Source organism: Plectropomus leopardus, chromosome 7 (genome assembly GCF_026936395.1).
Source record: "Plectropomus leopardus strain MGB_pleo_1.0 chromosome 7, ASM2693639v1, whole genome shotgun sequence".
In the NCBI taxonomy this organism is placed as follows: domain Eukaryota; kingdom Metazoa; phylum Chordata; class Actinopteri; order Perciformes; family Serranidae; genus Plectropomus; species Plectropomus leopardus.
The window spans coordinates 16,222,933-16,243,371 of record NC_142182.1 but is presented as its reverse complement, the minus strand read 5'-3'; the positions used below and the strand labels follow the sequence as shown (position 1 = coordinate 16,243,371).

Below are 20,439 nucleotides of genomic sequence, written 5' to 3'. Positions count from 1 at the left end.
ATTTGGACAAAACAAGCAATTGTTAGTGGCAGTTAGGGCTGGACAATCACCAGAGGCCCTACCATACAATACTATCACAATACTTTACTGTGCAGAGTCTCAGACCAGCCTGAACTTTATTTGAGCACAGTTATAACGATCATATGTAGGCCTACTTGTGTCTTAGTGGTAAATTATTCTCAGGGGTCACATATTTTCTAGGTGCACCCATGCACTCACATACAAAGAAGCTAATAAAGGTAATATATTATACACGTAATATTTTATTGTTTAGAAGTTATTCACTGAATATTCCAAAAATACAGTAATAAAATACATTGTGAATATCATTTGTCTTGGTATAACAAACTTTGAAGATACCCTATTTTTGCTTTATTATATTGTGAGTTTTTCAGAACTTTAAAAAGCTTTCGCCTTTTTAAATTTTTTTTTTAACTGAGATCAGTGAAGAAAATTAACTGGTCCACAGCGCCATCTACAGGATAAAAGAAAGCACAGGACAAGTACATCACTTGTTTCTCTCCAGGATAAGGACAACGCTCCAATTTATTTTCTTGCACATTCTGAAATCCATGCATTACATCACTGAAATAAATAGACCAAAGAATAAAATCCTTTTCTACGATTTGATCAGAAAAGTGACGCATGCCATAGCAACAACATCCATGTTCAAACTGCTCACAATACAAAATAAAAGCTCTATGTACCATTTTTTAAACAAGGCCTAAAAACACATTATCTCATTCTACTTCTAATATTTAGTGTTTTCTAAAAATCACAATATTATTTGCGTACAAACGGATATAAAACATGGCTGAAATAATATAAGGACTTTAAAATGCAAAGGCAGTTTACCATTTTTAGTATTTCTAAACGCCTGGACATTCCACCATTGTAAACATTAAAATGATAAATATACAGCAATGTCATGGGGTCCTTAAATGACTAGTAATGGCAGCTTTACAACATACACAAATAGTTTTATAATAACCCGCACGAAAATATTACACTGAACGTCATCAGGTTCACAACACCAGTAGTATGTCACATTTCTCCACAGACCACAAAATAAATTAAAACAATATTGACTGTCTACCCCTGTATATCTTTTAAACGTTTCCTAATTAAGCACATCAGTCAGACGCTTTTGAAGAAAGTCTCCTCGATGACCTCAGTGAACCTCTCCCTCATCTGCTGACGGAAGCTGGCGTACCACTCCAGCAGCCTCCTCCTCCTGTCCACCTTCTGCTCCTGACTCATCCCTCTCTCCCTCTCCAAGATGGCTGGCAGTTCTTTCCAGTCACTGATGAAGATGAAGGGCGCTCCCGCAGCTTTGAGCAGACGTAAGGGGGAGCTGGGCCCGGCCGCACAGGTCCCAGGTGTCAGTACGTCTTCAACCACGGGCACTGAGCCATAAGAGCAAGCCTCGTAGATGCGATAGCACTCTGTGTTGATTCCGACTGGGCAGAGAGTGAGCTCACTCTGAGCTAGAGCTGTTTGATAGCGTCTCAGACTGTCTGATGTCTCCTGAGGGAGCCACCTGAGACAAGGAGGGAGGAAAGGATACTTTAGGTAATAGTTCACTGTAACAGTTATGCAAGATATAATGCAGTACTGTTCCAACGAGACAATTCAATTCATGTTGTAGATAACGCATCTCCATTCAGAATTTAAAAAGATATTCTGTATATATATATATATATATATATATATATATATATATATATATATATATATATATATATATTCTGAATTATAGCTTTTTTTTTTTTTAAATGTAGCTTCAGATTTAGCTTTGAATAACACCAGGTTCCCACACAACATGAGTAATATATATATATATATATATATATATATATATATATATATATATATATATATATATATATATATATATATATGTGTGTGTGTGTGTGTATATATATATATATATATATATATGTATATATATATTTATTCAAACTGCATTACGTATCACATACAGGACTGGCACCTGGTCAAAGACGAAATAAAAATAAAAGTACCCACAGCAACAAAATAACCAAATTTGCTAACTGCTTATATTCAAGTATATATAGTATCCACAGTCCTCTGTCCGCATAAAAATGCCTGACTTACTTCTCCCTGGCAGTGGTGATGCAATCCTTATCCAGACCTGATTGTTTCAGCACTTGCATGAGTGTTTCTCTGGAGGAATTTTTGTAAACGGTTCCTAAGAAATTGCAGAGGTATGGCCTGTTGGAGGTAATCAGCTGGGCATTTGGTCTGATCATAGGAAACTGCCTGTATCTGCATAGAGTCGAGCAAAGAAGAGCAACATGTTAGATGTTATTCATTTAAAATTCAATGCACAGTTTAATGCATTGGTATTAAGCACGAATGATGTACACATGCACACGTAGAGAGAAAATACATACGTGGCGACTCCAAGAGGCCACTGGAAGACATCTTTGTCATTGACCCAGGGGCTGTCGTACACTACAAACAGCAGGTTCACAAAGCCACCATTTCTCTTTAAGTACGGGGCAATGAAGTCGTTGTTACAGTGCTCATTGCCCAGCAGAACCACAGCCACATGTGACACCGTGTGGGACTGTACCAGCGTTTGGACATGCTCCAGCCACCGCGTAGAGTACGAGACCTTCTGCGGCTCACGACCGTTCAAAACCAGAACAAGGCTGTTCATATCCAGAGGGACATGACCCTGGACCACAGCAGGGCCGGTGTAGAAGCTAAAGATGGAGAGGCAACAAATCAGTTTGATGGTTCTGTCCTATTAGTTAGGTATTATATATTTTGCAGTGTATTTCAGAGTCCCAAAAGCAAGTTTGGCAGTTTCACATCCTTGACCCATTACCTGAAATCAATCTTCCCTGACTGCAGCTCTCCCTCTCTCCATTGTGCTACCTTGTCAGTAGGGTTGAGGGGTCCCTCTAGAATATGTTCCCAAAGGTAAAGCCCTGTGGAGAAAATAACGGTTTAGTGCAATTTTCTATTGCACACATGCAAATTGTAGACAGTGACAGACTGACTTCATAAAGTTATACCATGACTTACCTATGGCAGCTTTCCCCCAGATTTGTACTTTGTATCTTTTGGGCTTGTTCTTGTCAATTCGACCCATGTGTTGTTTGAAGGCCTCCCTCTTTTTATTCAGAGCAGAATTGTAATCCACCTGTTCATCCTCCCACGGATTCCAGTCCTCTGCTAAAAATGGAGCACCGCCATCTCTGGCGCCACCTGCAAGCACAACAAGCGGTTTATTTCCATCTTAAAAGCACGCATTTCTTTCATCCACCACAAGAAAAGCGGCTCTAACTATCAATTTGTGAACATTTATGGCCCAATAGCAATCGGGGCGATGTAACGGTGATGCTGCGTGAAATTACCAGAGAGTGCGGTGTCTTTCTTCACCACCCTGTGGACACGGGAGATCACTTTGGTGCTGAAGAAGACATTGTATGCAGCGTAAAGTGAAAATGCCACATACGCAAAAATAATTAGAAGGAATAATTTTCTTTTTGGTATTTTCATTTTCATTTTCTTTTTTTTCTCTCTCAGGTTACCATTGTGTAGCTCGTCTCCATTATTATGCGGGAGGACCCTTGTTTACATCACGAGGACCCCTGGATACAGCTTACTGAGAATAACGCCTGTGTAAAATTCGCCGTTCTTTTAAATGTATGAATGATTTCTCAACATTTATTATCTAACCATCGGCATGTGTCAACAGAAATTATACAAAGTGTAATGCTTGCATTAATAAGTTATTGTAAAACGGTATAATAACTTGACAAATTAGAAAAAACGAAAGGGACACTTCGGTCAGATTAGACGTATTGCGAAACGTCGTGTGGGTGGAGCGAGTTTCTGGTAAAGCAGATCACAGGAGTGCACGTAAGATTTAAAACGCAAAGGTCGTGTCTCCAGCTGCGGTGTGAAGGTCCCTTATTTTGGGACAAAATGATGTCCATAGCCGCTCGTTCTGGGGCTTTTCCCCAGTACCTGCAGGCTACAAAACACACAGTTAAAAGCCTGGTGTCCTCTGGAGCCAAGGACTTGGTGCCTGCTGCTGGTAAGGCCGAGCGACTGCCGCCGGGTGGCTAATGTTGGTTTGCGCTGGTGTTGAGCTGCGTGACAACTTAACAAACTGACTTATTACTGATTTGTAAACAGGTTCGTGTAGAAAGCGTGTACATTTTAAGTATTTTCTCATTGGTCTCGTTCTTGTCTGAAAACTGAGCTACTGCTAACAACTTGCTGTGGCTATCAGAAGATAGCCGAGATGTTATATGACATCTGAGACCTGACATAGGGTCAACAATGGAGTTATAAATATAGACAAATGAGATGTAAACAGCTCAAAAACGCAGCTATACACTAACGGCACTGTCCAACAGGTTTTTGTTATGGTTATTAACCTGTATGTGTGTTGCCAGGTACATGTGAGCAAATTTGCTTAATTGCTTTAAAAGAAAAATGGGAAGAAAGCAACAAGCTTAAAACTACTACTAAAAAAAAAAAAATATTACAAGGTAATTACATCAAAAAGTAAAGTAGATAAATAAACAAACATTTTGTTTTATATTGACCTGAAAAAGTGCTTAAAATAATTATAAATTTGTAACATAGTTTTAAATATAAAAGTGATGATTATCAATAAGGTTTTATGTAAAATAAATAAATAAAAAAAACCTAGCTTTATAAATGTAACTTTCTAAATCGACTAATTTCTTGCAATTTGTAGGACATTTCTTGTCGAAGTTGCCCATTGCCTTAAATCAAACCAACCCAAAGAATTAAATACTTTTGAAAGGCATTTGAATGCAGCATAAGAAAAGTGATGCTGATTTAGGTGTTAAAGGGTTAAAACAAATATCAACATGTGGTATGTAACCATGGTTAAAGGTTTTTGCTTCAGCATGTTAATACAGTCTACTTAAGTCAAAGTGTATTACAACTTATTATTGCTTATTGTGCAGAAGAATTCGCTGGTTTCAGCTCATCAAATGTGAATATTTGCTAATCTAAGTGAACAATATAAATCAATATTGTTTTAATTCAGAAATTAGAGTTTTACATTTTTTTTAAACCATGTTACATGTCTCTAAATCTAAGGTTATGTGAATGCACCAGACATCAATTAGTCTGTATTTTGAATTACTGGCAGAGAGTTGCATAACTTTTTAATGTTTTTGTAAGATACTAATTAGCCTACAATCCATTTGTCCATCGGCTGCTTTTGTCTTTTAAAACTGCATTTTATATCTCTTTTCCAGCTGCTGGGGGAATCCGCCTCGTCCACACAGATGTCAAGATCCCTGATTTCTCAGATTACCGTCGCCCCGAGGTTATCGATCCCAACAAGTCCTCGCAGGAAAGCAGTGAGTCAAGAAGGTCGTTCTCTTACCTCGTCACTGGAGCGACCACTGTTGTTGGTGTGTATGCAGCCAAGACAGTGGTCACCCAGTTTGTCTCCTCAATGAGTGCATCAGCAGATGTCCTGGCCTTATCCAAGATTGAGATCAAGCTCAGTGACATCCCTGAAGGCAAGAACATGACCTTCAAGTGGAGAGGAAAGCCCCTGTTTGTCCGTCACCGCACAGAGAAGGAAATCGCCACAGAAGAGGCTGTGAATCTGGCGGAGCTGCGTGACCCTGAGCATGACAAGGATCGAGTGGTTAACCCCAGCTGGGTCATTGTCCTTGGTGTGTGCACCCATCTGGGATGTGTCCCCATTGCCAACGCCGGAGACTTCGGAGGCTACTACTGTCCTTGCCACGGCTCTCACTATGATGCTTCAGGAAGAATAAGAAAGGGACCTGCTCCTCTGAACCTGGAGGTTCCGTACTATGAATTCCCAGATGAAGATACGGTGGTGGTGGGATAAATACTGGAGCTCTGTCTCAGTTCCTCTCAGTAAAATGTATATTTTAGATGATAGATGATTCTTTGCGAGAGTTGGAGATGTGTATTTACTAATAAAGGCATATTTCTAACTCTATTATTGACCTATTGCATCTTTTCACTGGCAAAAAGTTGTTGTTTTTTGTCGTCTATTGATTTGCATAATTTAGATTATTGTCTTTGATTCATTGCAATTTTATATTTGGGTCCATGAAGTACTTTATAGATTTCTGACATACCACACTACTTTTAGTATTTTGCAGATGCACACAAAAATCAAACAGTTTCAAAGCTACAGAGTGCTTCTCAGTAAAAGGATGCAAAATAGAGCAAATGTCAGTCAAACCATACGAGGGGAAGACCGAATCCACAGCAGCAAGAGGTGAATTAAACCCAAGTTTTAAACACTGGCATTTGGGTGATGCATCTATTAGCTGTTAATAGTTAATAGATAGCTGTTATTAATAAAAGCAAGGGTTGCATTTATTAGATCATCCAGATCTGATGGTAGTTTTGTGCTTTTCTACCTTTTTTTTAGGTGGTGGTTGATAAAATAAAGTTGAGTTCTCATAAGTGCTCATACACATAAGAACTACAAGAACCCTGGGAACCCAGAGGAGCAAAATAATTAGGATGAGATGACACTAACAATCTCAAAAAGTATCAACAAGATATAAACAGATTCAGAGATGTGTTTAACAACTTGTAGGAACTATATTGAGATCAAGGTTTTTTTTTTCTTCGGCAAATTCTCGACAATGGCCACTATATGTGACTCTTAAGAATCAGCAGATTGCTTGTTCTCAGGACCCTTTTTCCCTGTTAATGGGTTTGTGACAAAGATGACAATTTTATACCAGTAACTTCAGCAGCAAAGAGTGTGAAATAAAAATTAAGATAAATCACTATTATATTACACTCAAATCCCAGAAAGTGTGCAATGAAAAGCTGAATGAACCAATGAAATACACAGAGCTTTATGTGATCATTAAACACAATATACTGTGCACAGAGTCTGGTAAACTCATATTCTCTGAGGAATACTTCACAAATAAAATGAGCATTTATACATAAATACATCATGCCATGTTACCTTGAAATAATCGAGAAAACTTTGCTTTTCTCACCTGCTTGCTGCTCAGTGCTTCCCAAATATGTTGCATTACCTTGAACATTGAGACTTGAATTATACTGCACGAGTTGTCCAAGTGTTTGTAAAACAACATTTTGGTCTTTTTTTTTTTTTGCTGTTATTAAAACATTGCCCCCAATTACTTAAGTTAAGTTTTCTTCACAATTTCAAGGTATGAATAATAAATATATAAAAGGTCATTTTTGTTGAAGTATTCTCTTAAACTTTAAAAAATTCAAAATATTTTAAATTGCACAGTTGGCCCTCATTCAGTGTATACTTCTTTGCATTTAAATATTAAAGTCAGCTGAACCATGTTTATCAGTACCACGAATAAATAATTCCTTCAAATAATGAGTGCACTTTACATAATAGCTGGCTTTACAATATTTTTCTAAGCTCATTATCCAATGAAACCTGTTTGCAGAAATGTGATGGCACCTGTGCAATTCTAAAATTTGTGACTTCACATTTGATAGAGAGTCTCTTCAGCTTCATAAAATCACTCACATTCTTTTGAAGGACTTCGTCCTCCTGAGCATGTGCGCCCCAAGTCAGGTTATCCCAATTTTTCCGCAGACACTAATCCACATAGTGTACCTCCGCTTGCAGCTCCTTGGTGATGTATCCGAGAAGGGCGGCTGTAAGCTGCTGCTTCAGGGAGACGTTTCCCATCACTAGAGCCGTTAGCTGAGCCACATCTGTCCACTGAATGTCTCCCAGGATGGCCATGAGGTCATCATACAGCTTCTGCTGCTGCTGAGGACTGAGCTCCATGATGATCTGAGGCAAAGGTTTGAACTGTCCACTGGTCAGCCAGCAGCCCAGAAGGCCTCCGACAGCACCACCTGCAAGGGGTGAGGGTTTCAAACTTGCGAAATTATGATTTTGCTCAATATTTCTATCAGTTAGTGACATTTTCTACTTACCGACTGCAATGCCAAGAGGACCCCCGACTAAGCCTCCAGCGAAGGCCAGTCCCCCAGCTGCTGCTGCGCCCTTCCCGGAGCCTTTCACTGTGGTCTGGATTTGCTGATTGGCAGATAACTCACAACACAGCTTCATGATATCATCAATTCGATGACACATACTGTGGATCAGATAGATACTCAATTTATCCTTACAGGTAATTACTTTATATGGCAGATACATTCATAACCAAACATTAGGACTGGATACATCTGAACATGGAACATACACGTCAAAAACTTGCCACAAAAGCTAAAATAAATTAAAAGACGAAAAAAAAAAAAAAAACAGTGTGCAATGTGGCATATCAGAAAAAAACAGCATTTTAAAAAGTATATACATATATAAAGTACATATAAATCTATATATACACACAATACAGATTTAGCTAACAACACAGAACTGTAAGGTACTTAATATTCTAACACTAAGCGTAGAATAAGAAATCAGGAAAATACTACATAATACAATTACTCATTAATTGGTAATTAAAAAATCCACTATTTACAAAATTACAATAGGCACTGACATATACTAAACAATTAAGAGAAAATGCAGAACTAAATATGACCCTACATACACTGAATATTGTGTCACCGTCATTTTCTAGTGCAGTCATCCAAATATACCTGTGTAGTTGTGTGATAGCTGTGATCGCATCAGAAAGCATCATAAGGCAAAGGTTAACACAGCATCTATTGTCCTCTTCAACACAGTATGATCCGTTCAGCAAAGCCTGCAGTAAAGACCAAAGTGAACATGATGCACTTACCTTGCTGTACTGTTAAATCCTCATCAATATTTGGAGGGCGTATATTTAAAATGTCAAAACGATATCAACCATGTACAGATGGTTCAGATCAGCTGGTCACTCTTTTGGCTTGCATGATTATCACCGCAATGTTTGATGGGAAAACCACAAATGCTGCGTTCAGGGTCATCCGGCAAATCCTGAATTCTCTAATTTTTGATCGGAAAACAATCAACAAGTGCACACAACCAACATTTTTACATTTAGGTTATTACAATCTTTTATACATTTGTGACAATAAGGCAGTGAAATTTTAATCAAACATTTACAGATTTAAAAAAAACAAAAACGTTTTATTAACATTATTAACATTTGATTTTAAAGGACTTCTTGACCACAGAATGCACTTGTCTGCTTACTGAATGCTGCTGCTTTAGTAGTTTGTTGTAAATCGACTGATTGCTTTAAGTCTTTTATATGTTTTTGTTTGTAAAAATCTGTATGGCATTTGTTGTTTGTTTTTTTAGCTTTTTGCTGTTGTGTTTTTAGTCTGTTATTCTCTAATGTGAAATCCATCAGCCAGGATTACCTTGAAAAAGAGATTTTTAATTACAGTGGGACTATTCCTGGTTACATAAAGATTAAATACAACAACTAAAAACAAGCAGGACCCCTTCAAACCATTACTATAATCTTACATTTATAATAAAGGATAAATCTGTAAGTTCAAAGCTTTTTGGAATTAGGGGAGTTGTAAAAGATTTAGTGTCTGCCTTGTATAGGTTAACAACATCTCAAACTGATAATGTTAGTAGTCAAATATCTGAGATAAATAACTAATTTGAGGGGAAATTCATCCACAAGTCACACACAGTACATTATTCATTTGTTGAAAACCATATTTAAAATGTTGCACCTTTGTGCCATAGCTGAATACATAAACAGTTCAAAATTAAATAAATAAAATAGTGTGCCTTTTACAATGAATGCACAAATTAAGGGCCCTCTAGCAACCATATCCAGCATGAGTAAGTAAATTGTGGATTATATGATGTTTTTAAGGAATTATTAATTCTTGATTCGCAGTGCATAATTTACCCTTTGCCATTATCACTGGAAAACCTGTTATTTCCGACAGCAGATAAATGCAACAAAAACAGCCAATGAGCGTCCAACAAGAAGGGGGCTGGAACCATGGATGGGTTATATTAATTTTCTGAAACCAAACTTGTTTATTTTAACTGATCTATCTGACCTGCTTTATAGCCACTGGTAGTTATATGGGCTATTATATGGACATCTATGTTTAAATATTGTCTGTAACTAGTCTGTGTGTGCAGCTGCGTGCAGATATGTCGAGGAGGAAACACACTGCTACTTTTTTACAGATTGATCTCTGACAGTGGCTGTGCGTGTCGCGGTTTTACTATGTGTCGGTCAGCGCAGCAGGATTTCTGCTGGCTTCAGTATGTCGACTGTTTACATTTGTGCAACCATCCACATTTACCCAGAGTACACCGGGAGACACAGAGGAGCAGCTGCGTCAAGTTAGCTTCAAGAGGCTGCAAAGCGGAAATGGCAATGTTTTGTCTGCAAAAAAAAAAAAAAAAAGTATGAAACGGCATTGAAGACGGTGCAGAGAAAAATTTGAGCTTTTTGCTCTTTGCGTGATCGTTTCCACCTTATGCCACCTTTACTTCTTCTACTCCACTACATTTTAGATTTAGATATATTTGTTCCACTACTGCATACATATGTGTGTGTGTGTTTGTTTGTTTGTTTGTTTTTAATACAATTTACCAATTCATTTTTATTCATTCAAACGTGGCATTTTCTTCATATTTTTACTTTATTATAAACATTTCGCTCAAAGAAGCTGATTTGCTACTATTTTTTGTAATCTAAAGTTCTTCAAGAATAAACAATATATTATGAATTTGCTCATTATTTTAGCTATTTGTTTTAACTTTCATAAATAAAGAAAGTTCCCCCATGTACATCTTTTAGAAAATTAGATCTAGATACATATCTTAAAACAATATCAAACTTGAAATTGTGTAATGAAAAAACTAACCAAAACTATCAATTTATTCAAAGCTATGTGTTCATTTTAGTTTCGTCTGTCTGCTTTGTACTCACTTTTCTCATTATTTAAACTTGAAGTGTTTTGTATTGACCACTGTGCATACTGTTTTCAAAACTGTTAATTTTTTGAAAGGACTTCATTATAATGAAAAGTGACGTATCAATGTGAACTTTTATTTTGAATATTCTGACCGGAAGTGCCTTTGTTATTGTTGGTGTCTTGCCGTTGGACCGAGGTGCATGTCGCAGCGAGAGTGATCAGGAATATTTGCTTATCTTTGGATATTAAAACCGTGGATTTTTTCGGAAGATGATGCAGAAATCTTGAAATGAGAGTGTGAGATGGTATCACTTCCGAAAGTGAGGATAATTATCACTGCCCCATTGATGAATACGACCAGAACGGGTCTCAGGAAAAGCTGCTGCTGCATTCATAAACACTTCTTTAGGACTCACAACAACCCCTGAGCTTTGTTTTGGGGTCAAAAAACACCACTTATTCCTGTTGTGCACGTGGTTTGGTGATGGCTGAAAAGGGTAAAATGAACATAGAGGATCTCGGCGGAGTTGTCAGGCTCCGAGAGGAACACGAGAAGGTAATTTAACGAGTTGACACGAAACATTTTGCTGGCTAGGAACTAAAGTCTAACGTTAGCCAAACCTCAGTCCGCTGCTGGCCACGCGGTGGATCAGCACGGTCTTTGAACCACGACTGGATCTACTGAAGTGCTTTGTGCACAAAACACACACATTTGTGCACTAACTATACTAACCTACGTGTCACATTAGCAAGTTATGAGTTAACTGTTTTGACTGTCCATTTTCGAGAAGGTTCCTCTCTTGCAGCCTCTCACGTGCTCAAGTTGTAGTTGGATAAATGTCGCCCTGCAGGGAGGTGTGTTTGGTTTCGTTTCTTCGCACTGCTGGCTATAACTGCAGTTTGAGCACTTATTTGTTGACTTCCAGACACTGGGAAGTTGACTTTGAATGTTATTTAAATGACATTTTCGATCAGCTAGCTAACGGTATAGCTATTAAATAACTAACACGTCAACACCGCCCCGGAGATGCTCCGTCAGGAAGTCCCCCCCCTTTCAAATGTACTATCAGAGAAGTTTCACTTTTGGATTACAAATCTTTTTATAGTTTACTTTGGGAAAAGTGAAATCCTAATCAGACTATGCTTGCCTATAGCACAAACCCTTATTGAGCTGGGAAATATGGAAAAAAACTAACAGGCCAATAGTTCAAGAAGATTTTGTCCAAATAACGCAATATCGACATTGTAACGATATTGTACAGTTAATGTTTGGTGCGTTTACAAAATATTTATGCAGTGAAATTTTTGACAAATAATGTGGGTACAATCACTAAGTGGGTCAAAGATAGGATTGCAAATTGTAAGCACTTACCGTTATCAGTTATTGGTCAAATTAACAATGGATTAAAAGGTTGTTGTTGTTTTTTTTTTAAAATCCATAATAATTTTGCTTATTTTAAACAATACCAAATGTGTTTTTTTCCTCAAAGCTCAAAGCAACATATTGCATACCCTTTGACAGCACTGACTGATCGATTCAATTTCACACATTCGATTTAATTCTTAATGATTGATTAATTGATCGTCGACTAATTTTTGTCATCCCTTGCAAATAATAGAACAGTCTGGTTAATTCAGACATGACTCCAGTCTTTGAAATTAAGAAAAGAAAAAGCATATGATATTAGGATATCCAAAATCTTCAATGATATCTAGTCTCATATCACAATGTCTTTTTGGTGTCAGTATATTGCCCAGCCCTACTTGACATTGAAATTAGAAGTTCTTATTTCCATGCACACTGCAACAAACTTTGTTTTGCATAAACTGTAGCCTGTGTACTGTGTATATTAGGAGAGATGTTTGTGCAGATGTCCTGACCATTTGGATGTCGTTTTGACAGCTGTGTTTGTCTTCCTCTCCTGCTTCCTTCATCTGTTTGGGTATTTTGTCTTTTTCCCTGTGTGTGATGGTTCTTTAATTTAGACAAAATATTCATAATTTTTGTGTTTACATAGCAGTATTTGCAGTACCACAGAGTTTAAAGTACTGATCAGAAAATGTGTTGGGAATCTGCTTGTGATAATAATCCCAGTTGCTATTTTACCACAACTTCTTTAGGCCACTGAGGCTTTGACACATGAGGGTGCGAGTTGCATAGATTTTAATTGCGATTTGTTTTGAAATTATCTGTCCTACAAACAGGTGGTGAAAGACTGTGAAAGTCGGATTCTGCACTGGTATGTATGAGAAAATTTCATGTATGATTTCAACAATTGAATAATTACAGCATTCTTTCTTTTTTGTCTGCTTGACTTTTAGGACATTATAAAAAAAACGTCTGACACAAAGAAGCAAAAATCTTCCTACGAGATATAACAAAGCATGTATGTCTATGACATGAAAAGATATTCAAACGCAGGATCATTCGTAGAATATACTCAGAAAACGAGTCCTACTCTGCATAACTCTTGCTGTATTATTGGAAACCTCGGCCACAGCCACACAACTTATCTCTAAGTGATCTATTTCTACAAACACTAGCAATTTGAAAATAAAATTAAATGGATATTTAACCATAAATTGAGCTTCTGTTATTATCCACTCATTTCTCTTCAAGAAGTTTGGGATTAGTCGAGACACAGTTGGTACAGCTCCATGGTAGTAGAACTGCATAATTTATTGTCTAATAATAGCCGAGAGTTTGGCTTCCTCAATTAATCAAGCATGATTCTGTGCAATATTGATGCTCTGCTTCTAGAGTGCCGGCTCTGGTCAAAATCAACAAATTAGACACTCCCTGACCAATCAGAGGCATTTGTTTCAAGTATGCTGCAATTAGCCCATTTATTCCTGATCCCCAAACACAGTTGCAGAAGCAAGGAGTACATGGACAACTTCGAAGGCTCTGCATGTGTGTGTGCGCGCGCGCACACACACACACACACACACACACACACACACACACACTGGTTTCAGTTATTCTGTGTGATTGTCCAATAAAAAAGGAGTTTTCTGACCTTGTGAACAAAAAAAAGTTGTATTTCATTCTAGTCAGCGCTATTATAAATCTGCTCAGGCTGAAGTTGGAGCAGAGAACTCAATGTACCAACAGGCCCCTTTTTCCACAGCAGCTATTTTGACCTGTCACAGTAGGAAAAACACAGGTGTTACTTTGAACATTAAAAGCCGTGTTACATATAAGTGTCCCAGTAAGCCATGACAGTGTGACAGTGAGCCAACATGCACAAAACCAGAACCCTGGAACCAGAGCAGCTAAATGGCATTCAACCATCATTAATTTGGTTGTTTTTCACATGTGGCATTCCTACGGTGACATGTCAAAGTATCTCCCTGATATAGGGTCATTTAAATGACGTTCATTTTCCCACCCAAACATATCCAACAGGTGTTCTTAGTAGTATTGATTGCAGACACAGTTAGTATTATGCGGACATGAGGGCTGCTGCCTGTCAATTTAAGGACAATAAAATGCTTTGTCAAAGATAAAAAAAGTATCTCAATGTTGAGCAAAACAGTCACATGTATCACTTTAATCACAATTCAGCAGTCTTACTATTAGTCTTGAAAGGCCCTTCCCAGCCATGGTGCCCAGGCCACTCGCACACACACACACACACACACACATAAACACACCTATATGGTTAATTAGAGCTCTTCTCAGAACTGCATGGCCGTTTACACACTGTGCTCAACATCTCTCCGACTCTCCCACTTTTGTTGGAGCTGTCAGGTCCAGTGATGTCACATAATTCACAGTGTAGTTCCACCCACCTTTAATCTGAACAGAGGATTACCAAAGCAGATTAACTGAAAACGCCTGCATGGATGTGTAAGACCCTTGTGCAGTGCACCTGCGGTCTGTAGTCACAGGCAGAACACACCGTGTGAATTTTCACGATACAAATTGAGATATTCTAATTTTTTTGTATCTTTACAACAAACATACAACAAATTTAAGTCAACAATAGTATTAAAACACTGAATCAAATACAAAACCTATAAAAGTTCTCTTCTTCCTCCTTCTGTAGCTCTTTATTAGGTCATTTAATGGTAGCAGTTACATTAAAGGTTGAAGCTTGAGTTAACAAAAACACGCCACACTATTACTGCAAACTGCAATTTGGTAACTATTGAGGATAATTTATGCAATTAAGTCAACGATACAGTATTTTGTAATCATGTTGCTTTCATCTGGCTATGACACGCTTTGTTTACAAGCAGAGAGCATTGCATAACTTCCTATGTGTCACAACCCGTACACAACTGGTGTTGTGACTCTCACTGGAGAAAGTAGGTCATCTTGGAACATTTTTAAAATTGTGAAACTTTAAACATTTGGAGCGACCACACATCTTTCTGTGTTCTTTACTGCATGGAAGAAGGCACTAAAGTGTAGCGTAAGTTGCTTTCTGTCACTGTTGTCGTGCTTTTCTCTGAAGTTTTACATCGTACAGTGGCAAATATATACAAATAAATACCAACAACATCTAGGGTTACATGAGGTCTTAAGACAAAAAATGATTGATTTCATATTTTGTTTGTTTTTTTAGGAAAAGATGTTAAAAAAAAGAGCTCCTTAAGGAAGAAATAGGCACTTCCTCATTTCTCCATAGCTGTCTTTTGTTTCGCATTGTTCTGTTCAGCATCCCAAAATAAGTTAAACAAACTAATGTGGATAACAATGGCCACAGAGGAGATCGGTGGCTTCAAATAAAACACTTTAAATAGTTGTTGGCCTTACACTGTAAATCCATGCTTTTGCAGGAATAAGGTGTCAGGTGACTATGAAGCCCTGAATGACCGCCTAAAAACTCTTCCAGATCAGCTGTCTTACGACATCATGGTGAGCGCCAACCTTGTTTAAACACACAGTTACAGCGAGTGCATTGTGGGTTAGTTTTTGAATGAGTGGCTTTTGCAAAAAGAAAGTTTACCATTTTACAAGGATGATCTTAACTTTGCAGAAACTGACCCTGTAGATGCATGTGTCTACAGCTGTGACAGAGATGTATTTCTTAGTTTCTCATACTTTCATGTCCACATTCTGCCACCTGCTTTATTAACTGTTTCTCTTTCTGCTCTTTCTTCCGCCCTCTGTGCTAAAAACAGGTTCCCTTTGGCCCTTTGGCCTTCATGCCAGGGAAGCTGGTGCACACAAACGAGGTCACAGCGTTGCTCGGCGACAACTGGTTCGCCAAGTGTTCTGCTAAGCAGGCTCAGAAAATTGTTGATCACAGGATGAAATGTGAGTCTGTTTTTGAAAAGACTTTTCATTGTCCTTTCTTAGAAAGACAGCACTGCTAAATTTGCAAATGCTCAGCACTGCTCTTCTTTGTCCAGCAGAGGGCGTCGCTGCATTAAATTTGTCTATGAAAAACTTTACTTTCAACTGAGCCGTCATTTACCAGAATATTTGGGGGAGAAACTTTTGATATAGTGGTAGAATTGAGTCTATTTTAAGGATGTGTTTAGTGAACTGTAATGCCACTTCTAGTAACTGTGCTGAAACCTTGAAGCATGCATGATTCTTTCGTACACAGGGGACTTAATTTCACATGTGGTTAAAAGTTTGCAAGCTGCAGAGCACATTTGCAGCACTTTGCTGTGCTGCTCTTGCACTCGTGTTGATGTGTCACTGTTGTCACTGCCTGAATCTTGTGATAGCAAATCATACCCTTTTTTACCCAGTGGTGAAATCCTGCAAATGCAACATTATTAGTTTGATCGAGTGCAAGCAAAAAACAGTGTTTATTTTAACATGGGTCCTGTTCAGCCATGTTTTCATGTGTTTTCCCTGCTGCTCATTCTAGGATTGAAAATCTCATATCAAGTCAAATGGGCCCGAGTAACGATCTCTGATGTGAACATTATTAGAGTGTTTAGTGAAGCAGAAACATGCTGCCACAGCCCATCCGCAGTCGTCCGCCCCCCTCCCCCGCCCTCCTCCTATCTCCTGACCCTGCCCACCCCGCTATTACAGAGCTAAGTGCTGTAATACAAACATAGCTGGCTGAAATGTGTCAGACAGCGGCTGAGTTGTCAGGCCTTCTGTGTTTGACCTTTCCTCACTTCCAGTTGATGCACTGACTGGAGGGGCTCCCGATCGCCATGGAAACAAGGGCCCTCTGCCGCTATTAGTAAAAGGGCTTAATTGTTGTCAAGATTTAATGATCCGGAGTAGTATTCAGGGCAGAAGATATTATGAACTGTTTGTGTCATCATTTTTCAATTTTTTCCCCCCAACTTGTTAAGGATTTTTAACTCTTCAGTAGCTGGTTTCTATTGTTCAATTAAATTATTTATTTAGATCTCTATTAGCCTGAAGCCAGTTTTGTTCACATTGTCAGTCTGCTTTGGACTCTGAAGGCACATTTTGATGATAATGTACCTGTTTTTCTGCAGATGTGAAGCATGAGCTTGATGATCTGTCGAAGACGATGAAAAACTTTGAGGCCAGAGTTGGGCTTGTGAAAGATTTGGAAACCATGTCATCCGTATGTTGCACAACTTAAAGTCGTCTTACAGATGAGATATTGCATAAGGCAGTGTACATAAGATAAGACAAATGTATTGACTTTGCTTCTGTTTTAGAGCAAAGGGGACTATGTTGACATTAGAGAGGAGACCGGAAACAACAACGTGGTCGTCAGCAAAGGTATCTTTGTTAGCCTTTCTCCTGCCCTCATTTGTTTATTCATCTTTCGCTACAAAAAGCAACGAAACCTTAATTCTGCACCAAACTCAGATTAACATTTAGGCTAAAATGTTAAGGAGTTTCTTTCCCCATATCCTCTGTTTTAAAGGGAAGCACAGAATAGCTCACAAACCAAATTCTAAGCCCAAATTGGACGCTGTCTTGGATTTAAGAGAGGAGGATGAAGAAAATAAAGGAGAGGCCGGAGACGGGGGGAGCAGAAAAGGCACCATGACTGAGGAGGAGTTGTGGGCTAGATTGGATGAACTCGAGAAACTGGAGGAGCTACAAGATGAGCAGGACAGGTAGATGAACACACTCAGGGTGTTGCCTTAATAATTGCACATTTTCTAACCTCGGGTGAATTTAAATGTCTTTCGGAAATTTTTTTCTCCAGATTATACGATAATGCAGACATGAACGGTGAGGACACATCATCCCTTTCCTCAGAAGAGGAGAAGGAGGGAGATGCTGCGCCTCCGGTAAACGGACTGAGTCTGAAGCCAAGCTGGACGTCTGCGCCTCACAGTAAAGCGCCGCCGAGCGCAGACAGGAAGGCGGAAGAAGACGATGAGGAAGAGGAGGGCAGCTGTTTGCCTACCATCTATTTCTCACACACAACTGAACCCAAGAAGGTCAGACAGATAAATAACTGAATTTTTTTTTACAGATATGTTGTATTAGATATCTTCTCTTTATTTTCTTTTAATTCTGCAGCTGATTTCTGTTCTGGTGACTTTCTCTTTACCCTCTCTGTCTTTTGCTTCAGGTGAGGATAAACACAGGAAAAAACACCATGCTGAAGTTCAGTGAAAGGAAAGAGCAAAAGGAACACTCGAAGAGGAAAAAGAAAAACGGCCACAATAACGGACACTCTCATCACGAACTTTACAAAATCACAACACCAACGGACATCTACAGGTAAACGCGGCACTATATTCAGACACATCACATTTAAAAACTGAAAGTCGGTTGCAGTTCTGAGATCTGTTTCCCGAGGTGTGTGAAACTGGTCTGCTGTTTTTGCCAGGTTGTTTGTGGATGTGAAAAACGGGGAACCCATCCCCAGAAAGTCTATCCTAAAGTCTCGTAGCCGAGAGAACAGCGTGTGCAGCGACACGAGCGAGAGCAGCGCGGCAGACTTTGAAGAGCGACGCATGATAGGACGCAGCTTCAGCCACGACGAGGCGACGCACAGCGACACCAGTGACGGCATAACAGAGGAGGACAGTCCCACGGCGGTCCCACTGCACCCCACAACCAGATTTGAGGTGGGTGGTTGTCTTTCAGTTCAGTTCTCCTCACTGTCTTTTTTTTTTTTTTGTCAGAATAGATCTCAGTCAAGTTTCTTTGTACAGTCTTGCATCTCAGTGACAGTGGGAAGGAATATGCTTATATTATGAAACAGTTTATGAAAACGGCACCTTTGAGCCTCAGATCCCTTAATGAGAATATAAAACTCCCACAGAAGCCTCTTTAACTTCTAATGGGAGCTGCATATGGTCGAACAGTCATGAAATGTTTGTCACAAGAGGCATCATGAACAAGACAACGCAGCACGAAAACAGTGTCAACTCTTTTGTGACCCAAACGCTCACTATTAGTCATGTAAAACCACATTAAGTTAATGATTTTACTCCCTCTCTTTTTTCTCCAGGCCTTTTCGGGTACAGTCGTAGAAAAGGACCCAATGCCTTCTGCTGTCCCTCATCTGACCATCGCTCCACCAGCTCTGCCCACAATACTGGAGAGGAAACACGAGGAGGTGGCGCCTGATGTCGCCCCGCCCCAGGAAGCCCCGAAAAGGGTGTCAAAGTTTAAAGCTGCCAGGCTGCAGCAGAAGTGACTGTTAACGAGCAAATATCCATAATTCACAATAACTGTTGTTTTTTTTTTTTAAGCCTTTGCTTCTTTTCTACAACTGATAACCGACACAAACAATCCTCTCCTTTCTGTAACGTGTCTTTCACTTCTATGCATACATGCAGTCATTTATTATGACTGTTGAAGCTCCAAACACTAGCTACGCTGTCTCTTTTGCCTATTCACTCCCACAGAATAAATGGCGATTAATAAATGTCCATTTTTCTGTGATTGATTAAAACGATTGCTGTCTGTCATAAGTTTACCCGTCTTCTGCTTCTCTGTTGATCTATACTATCGTGGGTTTATGTAAAACTCTGGGCTACACTTAGGATCAGTTGCTTTTTCTTTCTTTTTCCAAGTATTGATCATTAAACAGAATCAGCTCTCATTTTACCTTCACTTGACCTGCATAACGAATGTATGTATTCCTTTGTGACGAGCTTTGTGTAAAGACAAAAAAAGAATATTGATGGAAACTAAAAGGAAAATAAATGATTTTGGCTACGAGTTTTGTTTCCTCTTTCTTCCTTGAGAGACAGTATTATCTTGTTCCAGGTCTGTATTTCATTTGTGTTTGCTGACAGGTTTTATTCTGTATCTGAATATCAGTTTGGAAAGATTTTCCTGTTGTTGTCACACTGCATAGTAATAATGATGTTAATAGTAACACATTTTCGCTCCTGATACCTAGTGCAAATTGTTTTGGTCTTTAAACAGCTATTACCAGACACTGACTGAGCGAATATGGTCTCTAATGAATTATTGTTACTCGCTGTGAATTTCCTGTTGTGCATTAAAATTTGAAGAACTAAGTTAGGCACCATCCCCACGCCATATTGCAGCCAAACTCTGTAAGCGAGCAGTAACATTTCATCAAAGCAGTATAGCAAACTGAACACCAAATGCCTGTTCCAGTTAGCAAAAGTACAATCAAACTGAAGCCCTAATGAGAGAGAGAGAGAGCCGACCAC

At 38.8% G+C, this 20,439-nt stretch overlaps 4 protein-coding genes across 5 annotated transcripts; 2 read left to right on the top strand and 2 right to left on the bottom strand.

The window, feature by feature from the left end:
* Positions 1-512: 512 nt before the first annotated feature.
* Positions 513-3,613, bottom strand: rxylt1 (ribitol xylosyltransferase 1). The gene is made up of 6 exons (XM_042496414.2): positions 3,390-3,613; positions 3,058-3,240; positions 2,858-2,960; positions 2,418-2,732; positions 2,119-2,289; positions 513-1,540 (listed from the first exon to the last, which is right to left on the bottom strand). The coding sequence occupies exons 1-6, from the start codon at positions 3,538-3,540 to the stop codon at positions 1,138-1,140; spliced, it is 1,326 nt and encodes a 441-aa protein (XP_042352348.1). The 5' UTR covers positions 3,541-3,613; the 3' UTR covers positions 513-1,137.
* Positions 3,614-3,853: 240 nt separating this feature from the next.
* On the top strand, positions 3,854-6,004 carry LOC121950490 (cytochrome b-c1 complex subunit Rieske, mitochondrial-like). Its single transcript, XM_042496506.2, has 2 exons — positions 3,854-4,075; positions 5,280-6,004. The coding sequence occupies exons 1-2, from the start codon at positions 3,964-3,966 to the stop codon at positions 5,888-5,890; spliced, it is 723 nt and encodes a 240-aa protein (XP_042352440.1). The 5' UTR covers positions 3,854-3,963; the 3' UTR covers positions 5,891-6,004.
* A 593-nt stretch (positions 6,005-6,597) lies between these two features.
* LOC121950589 (protein C19orf12 homolog) lies at positions 6,598-8,934 on the bottom strand. Of its 2 annotated transcripts, none has more exons than XM_042496631.2 (3): positions 8,781-8,934; positions 7,969-8,129; positions 6,598-7,887 (listed from the first exon to the last, which is right to left on the bottom strand). In XM_042496631.2, the coding sequence occupies exons 2-3, from the start codon at positions 8,126-8,128 to the stop codon at positions 7,622-7,624; spliced, it is 426 nt and encodes a 141-aa protein (XP_042352565.1). In that variant the 5' UTR covers position 8,129; positions 8,781-8,934; the 3' UTR covers positions 6,598-7,621. The 2 variants fall into 2 exon arrangements, with proteins under 2 accessions (XP_042352565.1, XP_042352564.1); XM_042496630.2 differs by lacking the exon at positions 8,781-8,934 and adding an exon at positions 8,638-8,762.
* A 2,109-nt stretch (positions 8,935-11,043) lies between these two features.
* On the top strand, positions 11,044-19,975 carry uri1 (URI1 prefoldin like chaperone). Its single transcript, XM_042496600.2, has 11 exons — positions 11,044-11,440; positions 13,090-13,124; positions 15,673-15,751; positions 16,018-16,153; positions 17,311-17,402; positions 17,500-17,563; positions 17,712-17,907; positions 18,000-18,237; positions 18,372-18,523; positions 18,633-18,873; positions 19,260-19,975. Exons 1-11 carry the CDS (start codon positions 11,369-11,371, stop codon positions 19,446-19,448), a joined length of 1,494 nt encoding a protein of 497 aa, XP_042352534.2. The 5' UTR covers positions 11,044-11,368; the 3' UTR covers positions 19,449-19,975.
* The last annotated feature ends 464 nt before the right edge of the window (positions 19,976-20,439 follow it).